We start from the raw sequence: 19,343 nt of genomic DNA, 5'->3' as shown, positions 1-19,343 counted from the left end.
CCCTGTGTGGCTCAGGGGTATCTGACCTCCTGCACTGGGCTTCTGCCAGTGAAATAGGATTTATGGAGGCATGTAGGTTTTCTAAATAGGTGGGAGAGACAGCAAGGGGCTGCACTGGCAGTATCCCAGCCAGGTATGAGAAGATGTGGTGGTACCAAGAAGCCCAGGGTGGTGCTTTGTTCCTGTGGTGTGTGTGGCTCTTCTCATCCTGTCTCAGTTCTGTATTTCTGTGTTTCCTTTTGCAGGTTCAGCGTCACCTCTCCAAACTCTTCGACAACTTGGCCAAGATGAAATTTCAGCTGGACTCTGAGCAAAAGCCAACCAAGGTTGGGCTGGGAATGTACAGTAGAGAGGAGGAGTATGTCAGCTTCAGTGAACCCTGTGACTGCAGCAGGCAGGTGAGAGGGAAGACCTTGCCTATCAAAACTGAGCAGTGGAGCCTACTCTCCTGCCCCTTGTGTGGGCATCTGTTGCCAGGACATTGTAGAGCTTCCCTACTCTTCCTTTATGTGTGAGAGAGGCTGGTGTAGAGATGGTGTGTATTTCAGTTCCTCCTTACAACACAGCCCTTGGTCCCACTCAGCTTCTGTGTCCCTGTAGTTGCCCCTTTCTCCATGGTCTGTGATAGGAAGCCAGTGTCCATAGTGGCAGGTTCTGCACTCCCCAGGGATGGATCTTTCCTGCAGGTAAACTGCTGTGGTGGGCCTGGTGCCCCCAAAGCTGCTCTCTCACCCCCCTCCTCAACTGGACAGAGGGGAGGGAATATAACTGAAGGCTCATGGGTGGAGATCAGGAGAGGGAGAGACCATTCAGCAGTTACCATTGTGGGCAGAACAGACTCGACTTAGACAAACAAATCTAATTTCTCAGTCAATCAGATCAGAGCAGGAGAATGAGAGATAAAGCCAAACCTTAAAACATCCACTCCTCCCCCACAGCCCTCCCTCGTCCCCCAGTGGCACAGGGGCTGAGGGCTGGAGGTCTCTTTTGTGATGTATCTGTTCTCCAGGTGGAGGTCTGGCTGAACCACGTGCTGCACAGCATGAGGGCTACTGTGAGAGATGAGATGACAGAAGCTGTCATGGCTTATGAGGAGAAACCCAGGGAGCAGTGGCTCTTCGACTACCCTGCCCAGGTACCTGCCACTGCTGTCCATCTCCCCTCGGGCTGCCTGTGGGGGGGCAGAGCTCAGCTTCCCCAGTGGCCTCTAGCTGTGGATGGGGATGTTTCTGGCCCCCACTGTGCTCTCCAGGAGGGAGGAGGGATGAGTTGTCCTGTATCCTGGCGATCTCCTGATGAGTTCTGAGGCTGAGCTCCATGCTCTGATTCGCACTCCATGGAGCTCAGGGGTTTGGGCTGTGCCTGCTGCACCCTGTGGGTCACGGGAGGTCTGTACCCCCAGAGAGGTGCAGCAGGAAAACAAGGTGATGAGGGCTGAAGAGAGGAGAGAGCTCCTCAGGCTGCTCTGACAGCCCTGTGGTCTCTTCCTCTGCAGTGTCAGGCATGGGAAAGGTGCTGATTCCCTAATGAGTAGCTGCTAAATGTGGTCACTGATAGGATGTGTTAAATGAATGTCACAGGGCAGGTCCCTGTTGTCCCATCTGCTGGGACTACTGGGTAAAACAGCCTTAATTTCATGTCATGGGTACTTCAGCCTGGATCTCCCTGTGGATCAGATGCTTTTGAAGAGAACACTGGTGTTTTCCCTGATACTGAGCCAGCCCCTTTCCCCAGGTGGCTCTTTGCTGCACCCAGATCTGGTGGACAACTGAGGTTGGGATTGCGTTCGCCAGGGTGGAGGAAGGCTACGAGAATGCCATGAAGGAGTATCACAAGAAGCAGGTGGCCCAGCTGAACACCCTGGTTACCATGCTGGTCGGACAGCTCTCTCAGGGGGACAGGCAGAAGGTGATGACCATATGCACCATCGACGTGCACGCTCGGGATGTGGTGGCAAAGATGATAGCGCAGAAGGTTTGTGTTCGTGGCTCGGGCTGGTCCCAGGGCGTTAGAGTGGGGATCACAGGAGTGAAGGGTGATCTTACAGGGCTTTTCCTCTCTGGTGGTGCTGTGCAGGTGGACAATGCCCAGGCGTTCCTTTGGCTGTCCCAGCTCCGGCACCGGTGGTCGGATGAGGAGCGGCACTGCTTTGCCAACATCTGTGACGCCCAGTTCCTGTACTCCTACGAGTACCTCGGCAACACCCCTCGGCTTGTGATCACCCCACTGACTGACAGGTGAGGCCCTGGGACACCGTGTCACAGCCAGGCTTTGCCACACAGTCAGAGCGAGCTGCCAGCCAAAGGTGGATTCAGTTTGGCTGCCTGCATCCCTCTTGTTCTTTGTGGCCCAGAAATCCTGTGGCAGAGCAGCACATCTCACCTGCTTTATGGTTTGCTGGTGGTGCCCTCTCAACATCCATGCCTCAGATCTTGGGGTGGGATTCAGCTCATGGGTTCAGATGTTCTCCTGTGCGTGTCAGCTTGTGCACGGGGTGTCCACACCTCAGAGAGCTGGTGAATCTCAAAGGCTTTCACCCTGTCTTGAGGTAGACCCAGTGCTGTTCCTCTGCAGCCCAGCAGTGACCCACCTGCTGGGCCAAGTCTCACTCCTCTTCCTTTTGTCCTTCATCTGTTGCTGTGGAAGATGCTACATCACCCTGACCCAGTCGCTGCACCTGACCATGAGCGGAGCGCCTGCGGGCCCTGCGGGCACGGGCAAGACAGAGACCACCAAAGATCTGGGGCGAGCCCTGGGCATCATGGTGTACGTGTTCAACTGCTCCGAGCAGATGGACTACAAGGTACTGCTCGGGAGAGTTAATGAGCTGGGGTCACTTTGGTCTGTCACCCCTCCTCAAAAACCTGCTACGTTCCTTCCTCCTGAGCACGTTCCCCCCCCCGAGTGCCTTCCCCTCCTCCCTTCTCTAAGGCTTGTGCAAGGTCCTCCCAGAGGCAAAGGCCCAAAGGGTGCTCTCTGCCCCATCACACCTTTCCCTTCCCTTCTGGAGTGATGATCCACGTGAAATGCTTCATAAAAACTTTGGCTTGGTCAGTTGAGACCAAGGCTGGTACTTCCACCCTGGTCTGTCCTTCTTGGCTGACAGGTCCTGGTGTGGGATGGGACCTCTCCTGGGTTTCTCAGCGTCTCCTCCCAGAATAAGGCCGAGGGGTGCTGACCCTTCAGCTGCGGCAGGGTGCTGAGCTGTGGGGCTGAGTCTTGCTCCCTGCTGCTCTGGCACACTACAGTGGGTTTGGTGGCCTCGGCTCATATTTTATTCAGCTATGGGCTCCCTCAGGCCATGGGGCCCTCAGGTGACCTTTGAATGGAACCAGGGCATGGATGAGGTAGGAAAGCCCAATTAGCAAATCCAGTATAGCTCTAGATACCAGCATGAGTTGTGCCCTTTCCTCAATACCCACAATGGGCTGTGAAGTGCTGTAAAGAAACAGGCTGAGAAGTAAAACCCAGTTCTTGCTGAGCTCAATTCCATTGGTGATTCCACTCTGGTAAGGGTTTTTTTCTTTGTTTTTTCCTTTTTTCTCCTTTTTTTCCCCCCAGTCCTGTGGGAATATCTACAAAGGCCTTTCCCAGACTGGAGCCTGGGGCTGTTTTGATGAGTTTAACAGGATCTCCGTGGAGGTTCTCTCTGTGGTGGCTGTACAGGTAAGTGGAGAAACACCTGTAAATAAATACAGGACCCCAGTGCTGATTGAGGTGCTGAATTCTTCCTAGACCCCCTTTGAGGCCCAGTATTGCGAGAAGAAAGATCTAGAACTCAGTGGTTTCTTCACTTCTGTAAATGTTTCAGTCAGAAACATTGTTCTGAACCCCTCCATGAAATTCTCACTCTTCTCATCTCTCTCTCCCTTGTAATTGGTACCTAACGTGGTGTCCCAGAGACGCCCCAGGCAGGTTTATGTCTCGTTCCCTCGCAATTTCTCTTCCGCCAGGTTCCAGTTTAAAGTTGTGATTGAACAAAGTCTTTGAGGATCTTAAAATAAAATGGGAAAGTGAACAAAAGAAGCCCAGATATGACTCAACTGGTAATGGTTCCCTCGCTCCTGGCTGGAGCTGGGCGTCTGAAGCAGGCAGCGCGGCTGTCATTCCATCATCGTGTCTCCTGGCTGCTGTTAGGACTGTAACCATGGTGATGGTTAATTGGCTGTCTTAGTCATGCAGCTAATGTCGATATGGCTCCTTACAGAGAAGAATTCGATTAATTGCTTAACTTCAGGCTGGCAAACAGGGGTGAGGTGAGAGCAGCGAGTGTGCAGGGAGCTCTCCCTCGCCGGAGTGCTCTTTGCAGAGGCGATGGAGCTGGAATAAACTGGCTCCCCTTGGGAGGTGGGGAGTGAGCAGGACAGAGCTGCACCTGGACAAACATGAAGAACAATGTGATGTTAGTAAGTGAAGGTGTCAGGGGAGCTTTTACAGCTCCTGCCTTGTGGTTTTGGTTTTAAATTAAGCCTCTGATGTCCCAAAACCTTTAAAAGTGATACCGAGTGGTCAGTTTGCAACTGAGCTGAGGCCAAGTTGGTTGGGAAATGCTGCTCCTTTCCTGGGCCAAGGTGAGGAACAGACGGTCACAGGAGGGGTTGGGGGTGCCATGAGCAGCAGCAGGGTGTGGGGAGAGGTGAAGAGGGGCAAAGGAGTTCGAGGAGCTGTGTTGTGTCAGCCTCTTGGGAGTGCATTTGGTTGTTGCCTGTGGTAGAATCATAGAATGGTCTGGGTTGGAAGGGACCCCAAGGATCATGTTGTGGGTGCCTGGACAGTCCTTGCATCTCACCTCATGCATCTGGCCTCCTGCAAGGTACAGAAGTTCATGGAAGTGATGTATCCTTTGGTGGTGGTGTTGCTGTGAGATGGGCTGAGAAATGTCCCACAGGTGGTGTCAAAAGCCCAGGTGAGAAGCAGGCAGCACTGGGGGCAATTCCTGCTCCTCTTCCTGACCCATGTCTGTCATCTGGAGCAAAGGGCCAAATTCTTGCAACTCCCCTGCACCCTGATGGCTCAGTCTCTGCTTTTCTGCTTTGTCAGAGTGTGGTTCTGATGGGAGGTCGATGTGGCCACAGAGATTCACTCCAAACAGTGTATAATGCTTTGTGTGGCCAGTAACAAAGCAAACCAAGTGGTGATAAGCCCTGTTTGTCAGGGGGCACCTGTAGGGAAGGCAGCACTGCTGCCTGGCGGGGCTTTCCTAACTGGACACCGATGCTACAACACGGTCTTGGTTTCCAGGTGAAGTGTGTGCAGGATGCCATACGGGAGAAGAAGAAAACCTTCAATTTCCTTGGAGAAGAGATTAACTTGGTGCCCTCAGTGGGCATTTTCATCACCATGAACCCTGGTTATGCAGGACGAACCGAGCTGCCTGAGAATTTAAAAGCTCTCTTCAGGTGAGTCTGGGTCAGGGCTTGTTTTATAATCTAAAACTGGCAGAAGTGATCTTCTGGGACATCCAGGTCTGGCTTCATTTCCTTGGGGAATTCACTTGCATTGGGAATTCACAGATAGCTTCTGCCTTGAGCAACAAGCCTGGCTCTGGGAATGCTCAGGAGGGGTGGAGGAGCTCTGTCCCTGGTGATGGGAAAGGTGGGGTGTGACCTGGCTCATGGGAAAAGACCTGGAAGATAAAGCTGCAAACACACTGCCCCTCAGACCTATAGACAGGGAATATTTGTTCTGGAGTCTTTTCTTGCCTGTCCTTTCAGGCCCTGTGCGATGGTTGTGCCAGACTTTGAGCTGATCTGTGAAATTATGTTGGTGGCTGAGGGGTTCATCGAGGCCCGGGCACTGGCCAGGAAGTTCATTACCCTGTACCAGCTCTGCAAAGAGCTCCTCTCCAAGCAGGTGAGCCCCTTTCTCTGGCTGGCTGGTGTACAGTGAAGCCTGTTGATCTCCAAAACGAGCAGAAACAGGCTCAGTTCCCTGGCTAACACTTCACAGCTTTTAATGTCTGCATCTGTGTTAGCTGCTGGAAGAAGAGGATGCTGGTGATCATCAGAGAAATGAAACACTCAGGCTGCTCTACTGGAGAATCTGCAGAGACAAAAGCAGCATTAATGGGAGAGATCTTTTAGCAGGCTCAAGTAATGCCTGTGTTTAAAAAGGTAGATGAGGTGCTCAGGAATATGGTTTAGCACAGGACAGGAAAGGGTGGACTTGATGATCTTAAAGGTCTTTTCCAACCTTGTGATTCTGTGGCTCTGTGGCTTGGCTGTGCTGGCATGAGGCTGGGTGGGAAATGCCTTACCCCAGGAACTCTGTGTGGTGTCTTGGAGGTCTGATTGGAAGCTGTGAGAACCCCCCCCCCAAAGCCATCAGCTGTCGAGCTGTGCTCTGGATGGTGTTAGAGTAGAAATACAGAGTTGTTTGTTGGTTTGAACATTCCCTCATGCCATTTTGTGGTCCTTCCTCAGCAGTCTAACAGGTCTTTCATCTTGGCAGCTCCTGCAGATCCAGGGGTCTGGCTGACCTTGCTTTAGCTGCTTTATGATTTAGGTGAAACAGATTGCTCAGGTCTCCAGAGTGCAAGTCCTACTGCTGCCTTGCTGCCAGCTGTGAGCCCACGGGCTGGGGCAGAGAGATGAATCATTTGAGTCTTTAATACTGTCCTTGCTGGGAATGTCACTTTCTGAAGTGGAAACCAAGGTAACTCGGGCTGGTGGAGCTCTCTGGTCAAGATGCAGATGGCAGATATTGATGTGTTACCATTGCTGCCTGCTCTGGCAGTTTGGAGATGCTGGTTCTTTGTCCTCCATGGTGATGTACAGCTTAAGCATCATCTCATCCCTCTTTTTTCCCCTTTCTCCCTGCAGGATCACTACGACTGGGGCTTGCGTGCTATTAAGTCAGTGCTGGTGGTTGCTGGCTCCCTCAAGAGGGGTGACCCAGAGCGGCCTGAGGACCAGGTTCTGATGCGTTCCCTTCGTGACTTCAACATCCCCAAGATCGTGACGGATGACGTGCCTGTGTTCATGGGGCTGCTTGGGGATCTCTTCCCCACGCTGGACGTGCCTCGGAAGCGCGACCTGAATTTCGAGTCCCTTGTGCGACAGGCTGTGCTGGACCTCCGGCTGCAGGCTGAGGACAACTTTGTGCTCAAAGTAAGACCAAGCAGTTCTCTGCTGTGCTTAACGGTACCATCAGTTGGGTTTTCTCAGCTGTCTTTGCTTCTACAAAGAGGGCTCGGCCAAATATTCCCCTCACAGGCAGGTCTTGGTGGAGGATGGTTGGCTACAGTGGGCCTGGTGCAGTGGCACCTGCCCCTAAAGGCAGCATTGGCTCAGTCTCACCTTAAAAAGGGGCTAACTCTTGTAGGCTCATGGAAATGTGGCCTCTGGAGAGCAAAACCTCAGCAGCTGATGGCTGTCAGATGTAAAGAGTGCAGGAGGTTTGTCTGCACGCTGAGGATCTCACCCATTGAAGCGGGTAGAACAAACTCAGTGTCAAATCCATTTGTGTCTCTGGGTCACAGCTTTCAAAAGGAGAGCCCCAAAGGGAACTCATTCTTTAGATCTGAACTTCCGTTTGGCATCTTGGTGTAAAATTTGGGGGTGTTTTTCTCAGGTGGTGCAGCTGGAGGAGCTGCTGACGGTCCGGCACTCCGTCTTCGTGGTGGGTAATGCAGGCACAGGCAAGTCTCAGGTGATGAGATCCCTGAACAAGACTTACCAGATCATGAAGAGACGTCCTGTCTGGACAGACCTCAACCCCAAGGCGGTCACCAATGATGAGCTCTTTGGCATCATTAACCCAGCAACAAGAGAATGGAAAGATGGTAAGTGCCTTTTCGTGCCTGACTCTGTTTGGAGAAGGATGTTTTGAATGAACTTGCTGAGCAGCAGTGGGATGGCTGATGCAGCTCTGGAAGCCCTGGCAGTTGTCTGCTGCTCACAACCACGTGTCAGTTGTTGAAAGCACACATAGGATGTGTGTAAGCTTTTTGATCTTCACATGGGAAGTGTAGCATAAACCTACTTCATCCTATTGCCCCAAGAATAGTCATCATGTCCATTGATACCAGCACTTACCAGTTCCTAGATGGGGCAGGCAGTTTCTTTGGGATGGCTGGACTGGTGGTGGAAGAGAGTTCCTGCCTGCCCTGTGGTGTGCACTGTGGTCCCCCAAATGGATCATCTCCAGGTTCCCATTGCTGGTAACACACACCAACAGCCTTAGAATGGTGTTCTCCCATCTGATACCACTGCTGGATCCCTGCAGCACACCAACCCTTGCTGGTCTGCTGACCCTGGTTACTCCTGAGGAGATGCAGTGAAAACCTTGCTGAGAGATGAGGGGAATCTGGAGTGAAAGTGTTTGGTTGTGACTGACACGTGGAGGCAGCTCTGGTGTCCGTGTGCAGCTGGTTTGGGAGCTGTGGGGGAGGCAAGGGAAGACTTTGCCATAAATCATCCTTGGCTAGAAGTCCACCAGGAGATGAGCTGCCACCCCTCTCCCCTGGCCCTGCCACACACCCCTCCTGACCCTTGCTTTGCTCCAGTACCAGGGTTAATTTATTTTTAATTGCAATTAGGGGCCCTAAATCAAAGTGACAGAGGGAAGTGTGGGATCCAGCCTCAGCTCTGCAGACTGGCTGCAGTGGTGGGGGCAGGCTGAGGGCTGTGGGTGGCACTGGACAGCAGGAGGGACACGGGTTTCTGCTTGTAATGCTGTGAGGGAGCTGACAGGACTCCTCCCTGAGGATCCAAGGCAGGTATTTTCTGTGTTAACCAGTCCTGAAAACTCTTTCTTCTTGCCAAAGACCAGCAAGGCCATCTTCCCCACAGCCTGACAAAAGACAGCGTGTGCCCTTACAGATCACCCCTCCTTTCTTCTGCCCGTTTTCATCCTCTCACTCCTTTCACTACCAGCAGTTGAAAAGCTTCTACATGTGAGGGGATGAACAGTCCCACAGGGGGAGCCTGAAAGTGTTCTCTGTAGAAGCAAACTCTTCTTTTGAATCCCAAGACCGCCCTGGGGTGTGGGTGCTCAGGGCTGGGAGAGGCACCTTTCTCTCTGCTGCTGTCCTGGTGCTTGAGGGAAGCGCGGATGCTGCGAGCCGGGAGCTACCTCTGGTGCTGATGATGCTGGAGTGCTTCCCCAGGCATGTGTCCAACATGTGAGGAACTGAGTCAAGGCAGAGCCAGTGGAGTGCTGGGGTTTGTTGCCCTGGTCTCAGCAGTGGGTACCTGTTCCAGGTGAGCTCTGCTGTACACAAGCTTTGTCTTCAGGCATGTAACGCTGCCGGGTCCTGCTCTGGGTCACAAAGCAGCAGCTTGTTCTGGAGAGGAAAGCTGCTCATCCCAGCTCACCAGAAGAGGCTGTTTTGTTCCAGTGTTTGCCTGATGGTTTTCCCTGAAGGCTGGTGTCTCCCTGGGCATTGTCACATGCAGAGCAGAGTGGTGGATTTGCAGGGTTCTCATTTGCTCTGCAGAGCTGCTGCTCAGTTCCCAGCCCGCGGGGTCGCGTTAACGTTCATTAGTCACCCCCCTCGAGATCTGTGTCCTCTCAGTCTCCTTGATTCTACTGACATTTTGTTCTGTCATTCAATGTCACTCTCTGCTTGTTCTCCTCTCAATCTCTGCTGAGCCATGCCCTGCTCTTTAATGTGCCTGGATTTCCCTGGGACGCTTTGAGTCACCAAAAGAAAAGGCAAAGAATTCCCCAGGTGGTTTTCTCTGCGCTGTGTAACTCACGTGCCTCTTGCCCCTGAGGATCTGCTCTTCCCTTTCCTTATCCCTGATGATGCAGAAGCCATGCAGAGGGACCTTGACAGGCTGGAAAGCTGGCCTGGGTGAATGAGGTTCATGAGGGAGCTGGGCTGGTTCAGCCTGGAGAAGAAAAGGCTGTGGGGGGACCTCACTGCAGCCTTCCAGTCCCTGAAGGGAGCAGAAGAACAGGAGGGGAATCAGCTTGTTAAAGGGCAGAGACTGGCAGGACAAGGGGCTGGAGTGAAGCTGGAGGAGGGAAGGGGGAGAGGAGAGATTGGGGGGAAGATTTTTACAGAGAGAGTGGTGAGGGGCTGGAAGGGGCTGCCCAGAGAGGGGGTGGGTGCCCCGTCCCTGGGGGTGTTCAAGGCCAGGTTGGCTGGGGCCCTGGGTAACCTTGTGTAGCTCCAGGGCTGGAGGTTGGTGTCCCTGCCTGTGGCAGGGGGTTGGAGCTCTGTGATCCTTGGGGTCCCTTCCAGCCCAGACCAGTCTGGGATTTTATGATTCTCAGTTGGAACTGAAGCTCATGGGTAGGTCTGCAGTCATGTTCAGTGGTGGCAACTGAGAATGGTTTTTTTCCTTCAAAGCAGCCTAGCCCCACATCGTGATACAGGAATATTTATGCACAGATGTGTAGGTTTGAATGCTTAATAGGAAAGTATTAATTAGGATTTGTATAATAAATTGCTGGAGAAAGCTGTTAAGAGCAGGTGTTGGCTTCATTGTTCATCAGCATGTTCCTGTTCCCCTCCCAGGACTGTTTTCATCGATCATGAGAGAGCTGGCCAACATCACACATGATGGTCCCAAGTGGATGGTACTAGATGGAGATATCGATCCGATGTGGATTGAGTCTCTTAACACTGTGATGGATGATAATAAGGTAAGGAATATGAGTTCAGGAAGCTGGGATCCTTTTACTGCCTGGCAGGATTCAGCCTGGGAGAAACGCAGCTGCTGGAATACCATGTCCTGCAATAACTCCGTTGTGTTCCCTCAGACACACCAAACAGTGTTCATAAAGAAAACAGAAGGAAATAGCTCAAAGCATGTTTTCAGTGGAATTTCATTTTCTGGGCATGTTGGGCCCGTGAGTTACCACAGATGTCCTGTTCCTAACTTCAGGTCCTTCAGTAGTAGGGTGGGGTCATAATCCTACACCTTTTCCCCCACCCTCAGGGAGTGCTCTTGGTTCTGGGTTGTGGAAGAGAGCAGGATCGTTCTGCTCCCTGCTGGGAATCAGCTGCTTTGCCTTGAGAACTGGGCTGGCAGCAGCCAAGCTTTTTAGTGCAGAGTGCTGAATGCTTTTCATTCCTGTTCCTGAGGGAGATGTCTGTCTGTCTGTCTGTCTGTCTGTCTGTCTGTCTGTCTGTCTGTCTGTCTGTCACGTGCAGGTCCTGACCTTGGCAAGCAACGAGCGAATCCCTCTGAACCCCACGATGCGGCTGGTCTTTGAGATCAGCCACCTGCGCTCAGCCACCCCGGCGACCGTGTCCAGGGCAGGTGGGTCCCGGCCTGAGCTTCACCCTGGGGTTTTGCAGGAGCCAAGTAGGACCTAGTGCCATTCACCAGCCTTTTGTGGGCAACCTTGGTTCCTGTTGAAGGTACCTGACCTGGGTTCACAGCTGCCTTTGGTGGATGGGGTAGGTGTCTGAAACACCCGCCCAAACTGAGGATCCTGGCCCCAGATCCATATGTGGAGCTGTCATCTTCTTGGAGCTCTCAGGCTGTTGTTGGGTGATCACAGCTTCAGCATTGCTGAGAGAGTGCTCCTGTTGTACAAAGCCCTGTGTGGGCTTGAGGAGAGGGACAGCCCCTCCCTATTGAAAAGAGCTGCTGATCTTCTGGAGAAGTCCCTGAAGTATGGGGGAAGGGAATGAAGGTGTCCCCTAGTTTTACACCTGGGGAAAAGGGGCCCAGATCAAGAACATGACTCAGGCAAGATTGTGTTTTAATCCAAGCCAGGGTCACAAAAGGTGTCCTGGTTTCCTGAGTTAAATCTCTTCCTTGTTGATGTTTCTACTCTCCAGTGGGGCAGGAGGGGGTGTTATGTCATGGGCACCAAGGCAGATTTGGCAGTCTTTTAGTTGTGTGAGTGTAATGAGAAATTCTGCTGGAAGAAAGGAATAGTCTGGGCTGTGTCCTCACTACATGTTGTCTCTGACCCTGGACCCGAAGGAATCCTGTACATCAACCCATCGGATCTGGGCTGGAACCCCCCAGTGAGCAGCTGGATTGACAGGAGAGAGATCCAGTCTGAAAGAGCCAACCTGACCATTCTGTTTGACAAGTACCTGCCCACTTGCCTGGACACCCTCAGGACAAGGTACCATCTGAAGAGGGGTTGTATCTCCTCTGCTGGCGAGTGCAAGGGGATGGCTGTGCTGAGCTGTGCTGGGGTCATGCTGCTTCTTGCCCCTGGAAGCCCTGAGCAGCTTAAGCTCAGAGATAGGGTGACGTGGGGAACAGACACTCCTGACTGTCCTGTCTTGGTCAGATCTGGTTTTTCTCTGGTTTTCCTCTTATTTTGGTTTCATTGTTTCTGTATTTCCTGTACTGATTATCTTATCTCTTTGAAAGCAAAGCCAGGAGATGGGAAAGTTTATGAGTTTTGTGATGTCAGGTGAGACCTCAGTCCAGCCCATGAGTTATTTTTCAGTCCAGCCCACGAGTTATTTTTCAGACTGCTGCTAAGGAAAGGTTTCAGTGTGCAACATGGAAGGTAGGGAGAGCAGATCCTCTTTTTCCCTCTCCCCACTTCTTTTCCTGCCCCTCAGTGATGAGAAGAAAGTAAGCTGGTGTTTGTGGGAGGGGGTGGGATTGCTCTGCTGACAGTTCTCTCTTGAATTTCCTTCCTGATGTATTTGAACAAGGTGAAGTCAGTCTGTGTGGGCATCCAGCCTGGGCATGTTTCATGGCTGGACACCAGTCTGATGATACTTGGAAGGGTCCTGGTGCTTCTTTGCTTCAGTCAGTTTTAAAGTGGTGCCTGCAGAGAAGTCATGATGTTCTTCCTTACCATGGTGGGAGACAGCTCTCTTAGGCTGTGGTGAGGACTGGCCAAAGGAGAGTCCCAACAGAGCTGATTAAGGGAGCTTCTCCCATCCTCCACTTGCTTCCTATAGCTGCATCTTGATTTAAATACATTAATAATAATAATAAAGCATACAGTTGTGCCTGGGAGTTGTTGACCAGAACAGGGATGTGCCTGTGGTCTTTGGAAGCAGGAGTTGGGCAATTTCCTAGGGATCTGCTCCTCGGGGGACCAGGCTGGTTGCAGCCAAGTCCATCAGGCATTTCCTGCTCTGTTTGCTGAACGTTGTGCCAGACCAGGAAACCTGAGGGCTTAGCTGCAGGTGACCCAGAGCTGAGGGTTTTGGTGGCTTGTTTAATGCAGAGATTGCAGAACCAGCCTCTCCAGTAGCTGTCATTACTTTATGGAGGATGTTGGTGCTGCTCCAGTGTGCCTTTGGGATTCTGTAAGTGGAGCCTAAATGAGTGTAAAGTGGGGAGATGAAAGTTCATTGCTCCTCTGTGTGACCACTTCTGAGCTCCTCGTGCCCGTGGGGAGTCGTTGCCTTTACTGAGTCTCCTGTTCTGCTCCTTCCAAGGGGATCAGAGTTTTGAAATGCTTCAGACTTCTGCTGACTCTTATTACTGGGACATGTGCTGTGCCAGCAGGTCTGAGGCACAGGATGGGGGGGCTCTTTCTTACAGGGATGAGCCATGCACTGCTGACAGAACGCTCTGAAAAAGCATTCCTGGGAGGCCTTCCTGGGTCGTGAGCGACTGTGGTGATGCACCCAATGATATTTCACCTCCTTTCCATTTCCATCCCATAGATTCAAGAAGATTATTCCCATCCCTGAGCAGAGCATGGTCCAGATGCTGTGCTACCTCCTCGAGTGCCTCCTGACAGAGGAGAACACACCTCCCGACTGCCCCAAGGAGCTTTATGAACTTTACTTTGTCTTTGCTGCTGTCTGGGCCTTTGGTGGATCAATGTTTCAGGACCAGGTAGGAAGGAAAATGTCACTCCAGCATCTTTTACACAGACTTTCCTGGTTTCTCTTCCCAAAACACGGTGCTGTATCAGTAGTGCTGTTTGCCTGGTGGTGGTAAACTAGCAACCCAGACACAATGATCCCTCTCCCAAAAGGCCTCCTTAGCCAGGGTGCAACCCCACAGGAGAATGGCTGAGTGAGGGGTGAGTGATGAAGGCTTGCACAGACACATTGCACTGGGGAGAAACATGAGGTTAAGTTATAGAAGCCCCTGGATGTGCATAACATGACCACGTTATGGCAGGCTGACATCAGTCTTCCAACCATCTGACCACACAGGTAGACCTTGGGCTGTGTGACACGACCCAGCTGCTGTCTTCTCACTGCTGGCTTTTGTTAAGCGTAGGGTGTCATGAATTGGCAGTCCTCAGTTTCTGACAGCAGTACATTAGAGAGGTGGTTGGCCAGGCAGGGGGATTTGGGGATTATGTGGATGTAGACAGCAGCTCTGCTCTTTGGAATCCTCTTTGCTGGGAGCGTGCTGACAAGGTTGAGGTTGGTGGTTGTAGGCACTCCGATTGCCCTCCCCTCTGGGCAGCCAGCTGCTGGGTGGCCTCTGGTGTGAGCTGCTGGGCTCAGTCAAGTCCTTGATGGATGGATGTCCACATATGAGACTGAGGACACAATCTAGAGACCAAGATCTCCTCAGGACAGGAGGCTTAGTCAGGTTGTGGGTCATTTGTGTTGCCCCTGATGTTCAAAGCATGCCCGTGTCAGAGAGGCTGGGGAAGCCAGGGCACTACTCTCCATCCTGCTTCCCACAGTACATCTATCCTAGGGATTGATTGCTGCTGTCAGCCTCGGAATCCATCAGCTGGCATTAGACAAGGGGGGTGTGGGCTCTTGTGTGGCGATTATTTCTCAAGATCAGCGTTTGATACCACACATTTCCACCCCCTCTCAGATCCTGGCCCTTAAACCAGACACTTCCAGCTGCTGTAGTGGGAGCTGCAGTGTGTGAGCAGCAGGGATCTGGGGAGGGATCTTCTCCAGTCTTGCCTGGGGGAAGCAGAGTTGTGCTGCTGCCTCTGACCCCCCTGCTGTATGTCTCTCCCTGATGTCTTGTGCCCAGGAGAGGAGAAATGAACATTTCCTTTCACCCCAGTGCCCCGTTCTGCCCCATTTTCTGGCTGCATGGCTCAGCTCCACACAGCACAGCGGGGCTGTCTCCTGATTCCCGAGTAATTGCCAGAGCTGCTGCTGGTTTACAACTTCCAACTGTTAAGAGTAATAACGGACAAGAGGACAGCAGCCTGTGTGTCGGAGCCCTGCTGCCAGCACTGCTGCCTCTGGGCCACCCTTGGCTCTGCTCCCTGGTTTGTGCCTCTGCTCACAGGATGGCTCCCTGCCCTCGCTGGCGTCGCTCTTACGGGCTGATGTCTGGACAGGCTGGAGGTGTTCGATGTGGCTGGTTCAGAGGCAGGCAGGAGAAGCCTGAGGCACTCCTAGAGGGGTCTGAGGGCACCTGTGGCACCTGCGCTTTGAGGGGCAGGTTTTCAGCAAGTGCCACAAGGACGAGTAGTGCGAAGCCTGTGTGTGGAACCATGCTGGGCACCTGCTGAAACTGCTTGCTCTGGTCCCACCTGATCCTTCTTGGGTGGTTGTATCTCCCAGGCAGAGGATACCAGTGTGCCATCCTGATGTGTGGGTATGCCCAGCGACAGGGCGCTGCAGTCAAGGGCTCAGATACCTGTATCTGGTCTCTGGTGAGCTTTGTGTCAAGCTCTGTGTTGCCTGGAGTACGTGGGAGGTCTCCCAACAGACCTGGCTCCCCAGCTCTGGTGGAGGCTCTGCTGTTCTCACCAGGGTCTCTTCATACTTTATCCGTGTGCCTCAGTGCTGGGCCAACAGTGTCTGCTGGTCTCTCCACATTTGCTTCGTGCCAAGGAGCAGATGCTTCCAGAAGTGGCCAACAACACAGCTCCCACTCAGCTTAGCACTCACTTGGTGCCATCACGCCTCATGGCCATTGAGTGGCCTGTGTGAGACCAGCTTGCTTGATCCTTGCTGAGGCCTTAACCCTCCATGCCCTGCGTGCCAACTGGGAAGTGCTCAGCTGTTGGGCTGCCAGCGTAGGGTGACTTTAAACACCCCTCAGCAGAGCCTGGGAGGCACTGCTTGTCCTTCCCTCAGCAGTGAAGGCTGCAGCCTAATTCTAGGAGCTTTTAGGTCCTTGAGCAGGTTGTTTGAGCACGGTCTTGTGGAGATGGGCACTGCATCCACAGCCCTCCCTGGCATTGCAGGCTGTGCTGCCAGCTGCCTGCCTGGCTCCCTGGGGAGCAGGGGGCTCTCACTGGGGGTGTGGGAGGAGCTGCATCCCTCTGGGAAGGTTTGACTTTGAGGCTGGACTGTGCGTGGCTGCTTGTGATGCTCTGTAAATGTCAGAGCTGCGCGTGTGAGAGCACAGCGGTCCGAGCAGGGGGAAGCCTGATGAAAAATGATCCAATATAAAATCTGTTTATTGCTCTCCAGTGAAGGTGCCCTTCGGGCTGACCTTTCGCTGCCGAAATGTCAGGAGGAACAGCCTGGAAGGCTTCCTGCTACTCCCTGCTTGTTGGTGGGGAGCGGGGCCCTGTATAAAAACACATGATAGATTTGCCATTTCCAGGCTCTGAAATTAGCAGAAATCCATATGGGGTTTTATTAAGGAGGCAGTTTGAGCTCCACACCGTTCTGGCAACAGAGCCGGGGCTGCAGCGGCTCCGCTTAATGGCTTGGCTGGGGCGGGCAGTTTGCCTGCACAGGGGTAAGGGCACCCTTGTGAGAAAGCTTTTAGTGGTGATGCACGTCCCCCTCCGCTGCAGGCTGCTCTGCTGCTGGTGCTGAGGGGTTACAACAACAGGAGGATGGAGAATTACAGTTATTCCGCCTCTCAGAATAGCATGAGCCCACAAAGTCGTGGATACTAATAACGTGGTGCTCAAATCCTCTGGTCTTTTGATGGATGGTGGCTCAGGAGACTTCACAGAGGACACAGAGTTCAGTTTGGCTTCAAACCCAGGTCTCCTGACAGCAGCTTAGCAGTGCACAGGCGATGTGCCGGCTGTCCTGCCCACGCTTCAGCCTGGGGAAGCACATCGGATGGCTGTGGGGAGGAGAGACCCACAGCTGCCCCAGGAAGACACTGTTCAAACTGGGTAAATCCTCTATCTGGGATTTGACACATCTCTTTAGGTGCTTTTTTTCCCCCCCTGCTCCCCAGGGCAGACGGCTGCAGCCCCCGTGGCTGCATGGGAGGACGTTCAGGTGGAGGGACTGGCAGGTGTCACACAGGCTACCTGGGTCAAGGGGGGGACACTAAGCATGCTCTGCAAGTACTGACCTGGAATCTAAACCAAAACTGTCACCCTGGCTCTTGGAAAAACTTCAGATGCCCCAAAAATCTCCACACATAGAGAGATGTGATGGGGAAGGAGCAGGCAGCGGGGGCTTCCAGGGCGATACAGCAGTGCAGAACCACAGCAGAGCCAAAGGGGCACCACCCCCTTCCAGGGCTTTGCTCCCTGGTGTGTGCAGTCCTGCTTCTCCAAACCATTGTGGCTTGGAAAGAGGCCAGGATGCAACACTAAGTGTTACCAGAGCAGTGTGATTTATGAGGCAAGGCGTTAGCATGCACGCTCTGACTAACCATGACCAGGGATGGAGACGGATGCGGTGTCCTTGTCTGTTGGAAGAAGCAGGCACCCAGAATCCATCAAGCAGCCTGTTTAGTCAGAGGCACGTCTTTCTCCTGTTCCAACTGATCCATCTATCTCATCGCAGACATGCCCAGAGTCATCAACACAGGGGATGAATTATTTAGGAGAATAAATAGGAGCGATGAGGAGAAATTAAGGAAATGAAAAATTAGGCTTAATAATAGGGAAAAGGATAAGATCACTATACTGTGGAATATGTTTTGAGGGCTAGTCCCACTCGGGTGGACAGGGATGGATAACGTTCTCCATCACTGATGGATTTCTCCAGATGTTTTCTCCACTTTTTGTCTTGCAGCTCGTGGATTACAGAGTGGAGTTCAGCAAGTGGTGGGTGGCAGAATTCAAGGCTGTCAAGTTTCCCTCTCAGGGCACAGTCTTTGACTTTTACATCGATCCAGAAACAAAGAAGTTTGAGCCTTGGTCTAAACTTATTCCCCAGTTTGAATTCGATCCAGAAATGCCACTACAGGTACGTGAACCTCACGTGCTTTCAGTCTGGGAGGAGCACTTGCATCTTAGTGACTGTACGTGGGCGTCCCGCTGGTGTCTCATTAAAGGTCAGGCACTTCATCATGAGGATGGTGTTTGTTATGAGGTGCCATTTAATTACCCAGCTTCCTTTACTGTGCTTTGAAGCCACATCCTCCATCTGCCTCCCAAACAGGAGTGAAGTACCTGAGGGTCAGGCTCAGAGCCACCCCAGTGACCCAGGAGCTGGTGTGCCCAGGGTGTGAGGGGTGTGTTTGGCCTGCAGAGACAAGCAGGGTGTGAGACAGTGCAGTGACAGAGACCCTGAGGACACCATGTTGTGCCTGAAAATACAGATGTTTTGGGGATTTCACAAAAAACCCCGACCATGGGCAGGCAGTGTGTTGCCTTTGCCAGCTGTACTTTCCTTCCCTTTGAGAAGTGCCCCAGTGAGCAAATGAGTTGTAAAAGTCGTCACCGTTTTAGCACAGAGTGTTTCTGGGGAGATGCAGATGCTGCTCCCAGCATCCAGCTGTCACGGTTTCACCTGTGCCCAGTTTGATTTGAGGGGCTGGCAGCAGCGTGGCGTTCCCTTCCCAGTGCAAACTGGAAGCTGGGGACACCTCACTCATTCCTGGCTCTCCCAGTTTTCCTTCTCCCCAGAGCATGGCTGCGGGGTTGTGGCAAGGGTGGGGCTGTGACCTGCTCCTTCTGCCCCTCTCAGGCCTGCCTGGTGCCCACCACTGAGACAGCCCGTGTGCGGTACTTCCTGGACAGGCTCCTGGAGCGCCAGCGCCCCGTCATGCTGGTGGGCAGCGCCGGCACGGGCAAGTCTGTGCTGGTGGGGGACAAGCTCTCCTCGCTGGACACGGATGCGTATGTGGTGAAGAAGGTCCCGTTTAACTACTACACCACCTCTGCCATGCTGCAAGGTAAGGCAGGGGCTGGGTCGTGGGGCACCTGCCTGCCAGGTTAGCAAATTCCTGTGGGAATTGGAAGTGCACTGAGGTCCTCAGGGTGGACAAGCTGCCCGTGTTGTCTGTGGGCTCTGTGCTGACATGTGCAGACTCTTAAATCCCACTGTGGAACTCCCAGGCCAGGAGTTTCTGTGGAAGATGCCATTTCCCAACAGGAGGATTTGATGATTCCAAACCACACAGCCCTGGTTCAGGGCTGTGCCAAAGCACCTGCTGAAATCTGCCCTTGTTTTATACAGCACCCAGCTCATAATTGACTTGAGGTGTGTCTTTAATAGGCTTGAATTTAAGACCATGTTGGATAGGATGGGTTTCATGGCTAAGATCCAAAGTGTTCTCAGGGGGCAGTGACAGGAATTGCATCCCAATTAGCAGCAGCATCCCAATTAGCAGTGAGGATAGTGCTAATGGGTGTGTGTGGGC

The 19,343-nt window shown here is 52.8% G+C and overlaps 1 protein-coding gene across 1 annotated transcript in view; it reads left to right on the top strand.

Moving 5' to 3' along the window:
* DNAH9 (dynein axonemal heavy chain 9) overlaps positions 1–19,343 on the top strand; it is a gene marked incomplete at its 5' end in the record, with an annotated part of 131,683 nt that overhangs the window by 22,965 nt on the left and 89,375 nt on the right. The window contains 16 exons of the mRNA XM_084273706.1: positions 246–398; positions 1,010–1,135; positions 1,735–1,974; positions 2,077–2,237; positions 2,647–2,803; positions 3,562–3,666; positions 5,242–5,399; positions 5,715–5,853; positions 6,822–7,109; positions 7,573–7,783; positions 10,469–10,596; positions 11,108–11,216; positions 11,892–12,039; positions 13,556–13,730; positions 17,771–17,944; positions 18,668–18,875. Coding sequence (XP_084129832.1) covers positions 246–398; positions 1,010–1,135; positions 1,735–1,974; positions 2,077–2,237; positions 2,647–2,803; positions 3,562–3,666; positions 5,242–5,399; positions 5,715–5,853; positions 6,822–7,109; positions 7,573–7,783; positions 10,469–10,596; positions 11,108–11,216; positions 11,892–12,039; positions 13,556–13,730; positions 17,771–17,944; positions 18,668–18,875 — 2,680 coding nt within the window. The remainder of the gene's footprint in view (positions 1–245; positions 399–1,009; positions 1,136–1,734; positions 1,975–2,076; positions 2,238–2,646; positions 2,804–3,561; positions 3,667–5,241; positions 5,400–5,714; positions 5,854–6,821; positions 7,110–7,572; positions 7,784–10,468; positions 10,597–11,107; positions 11,217–11,891; positions 12,040–13,555; positions 13,731–17,770; positions 17,945–18,667; positions 18,876–19,343) is intronic.

This window comes from Gallinula chloropus, assembly GCF_964237585.1.
Source record: "Gallinula chloropus genome assembly, chromosome: 20".
Lineage (NCBI taxonomy): Eukaryota > Metazoa > Chordata > Aves > Gruiformes > Rallidae > Gallinula > Gallinula chloropus.
Note: the sequence above shows the minus strand (reverse complement) of the source record. Positions and strands in the feature narration are given on the sequence as shown.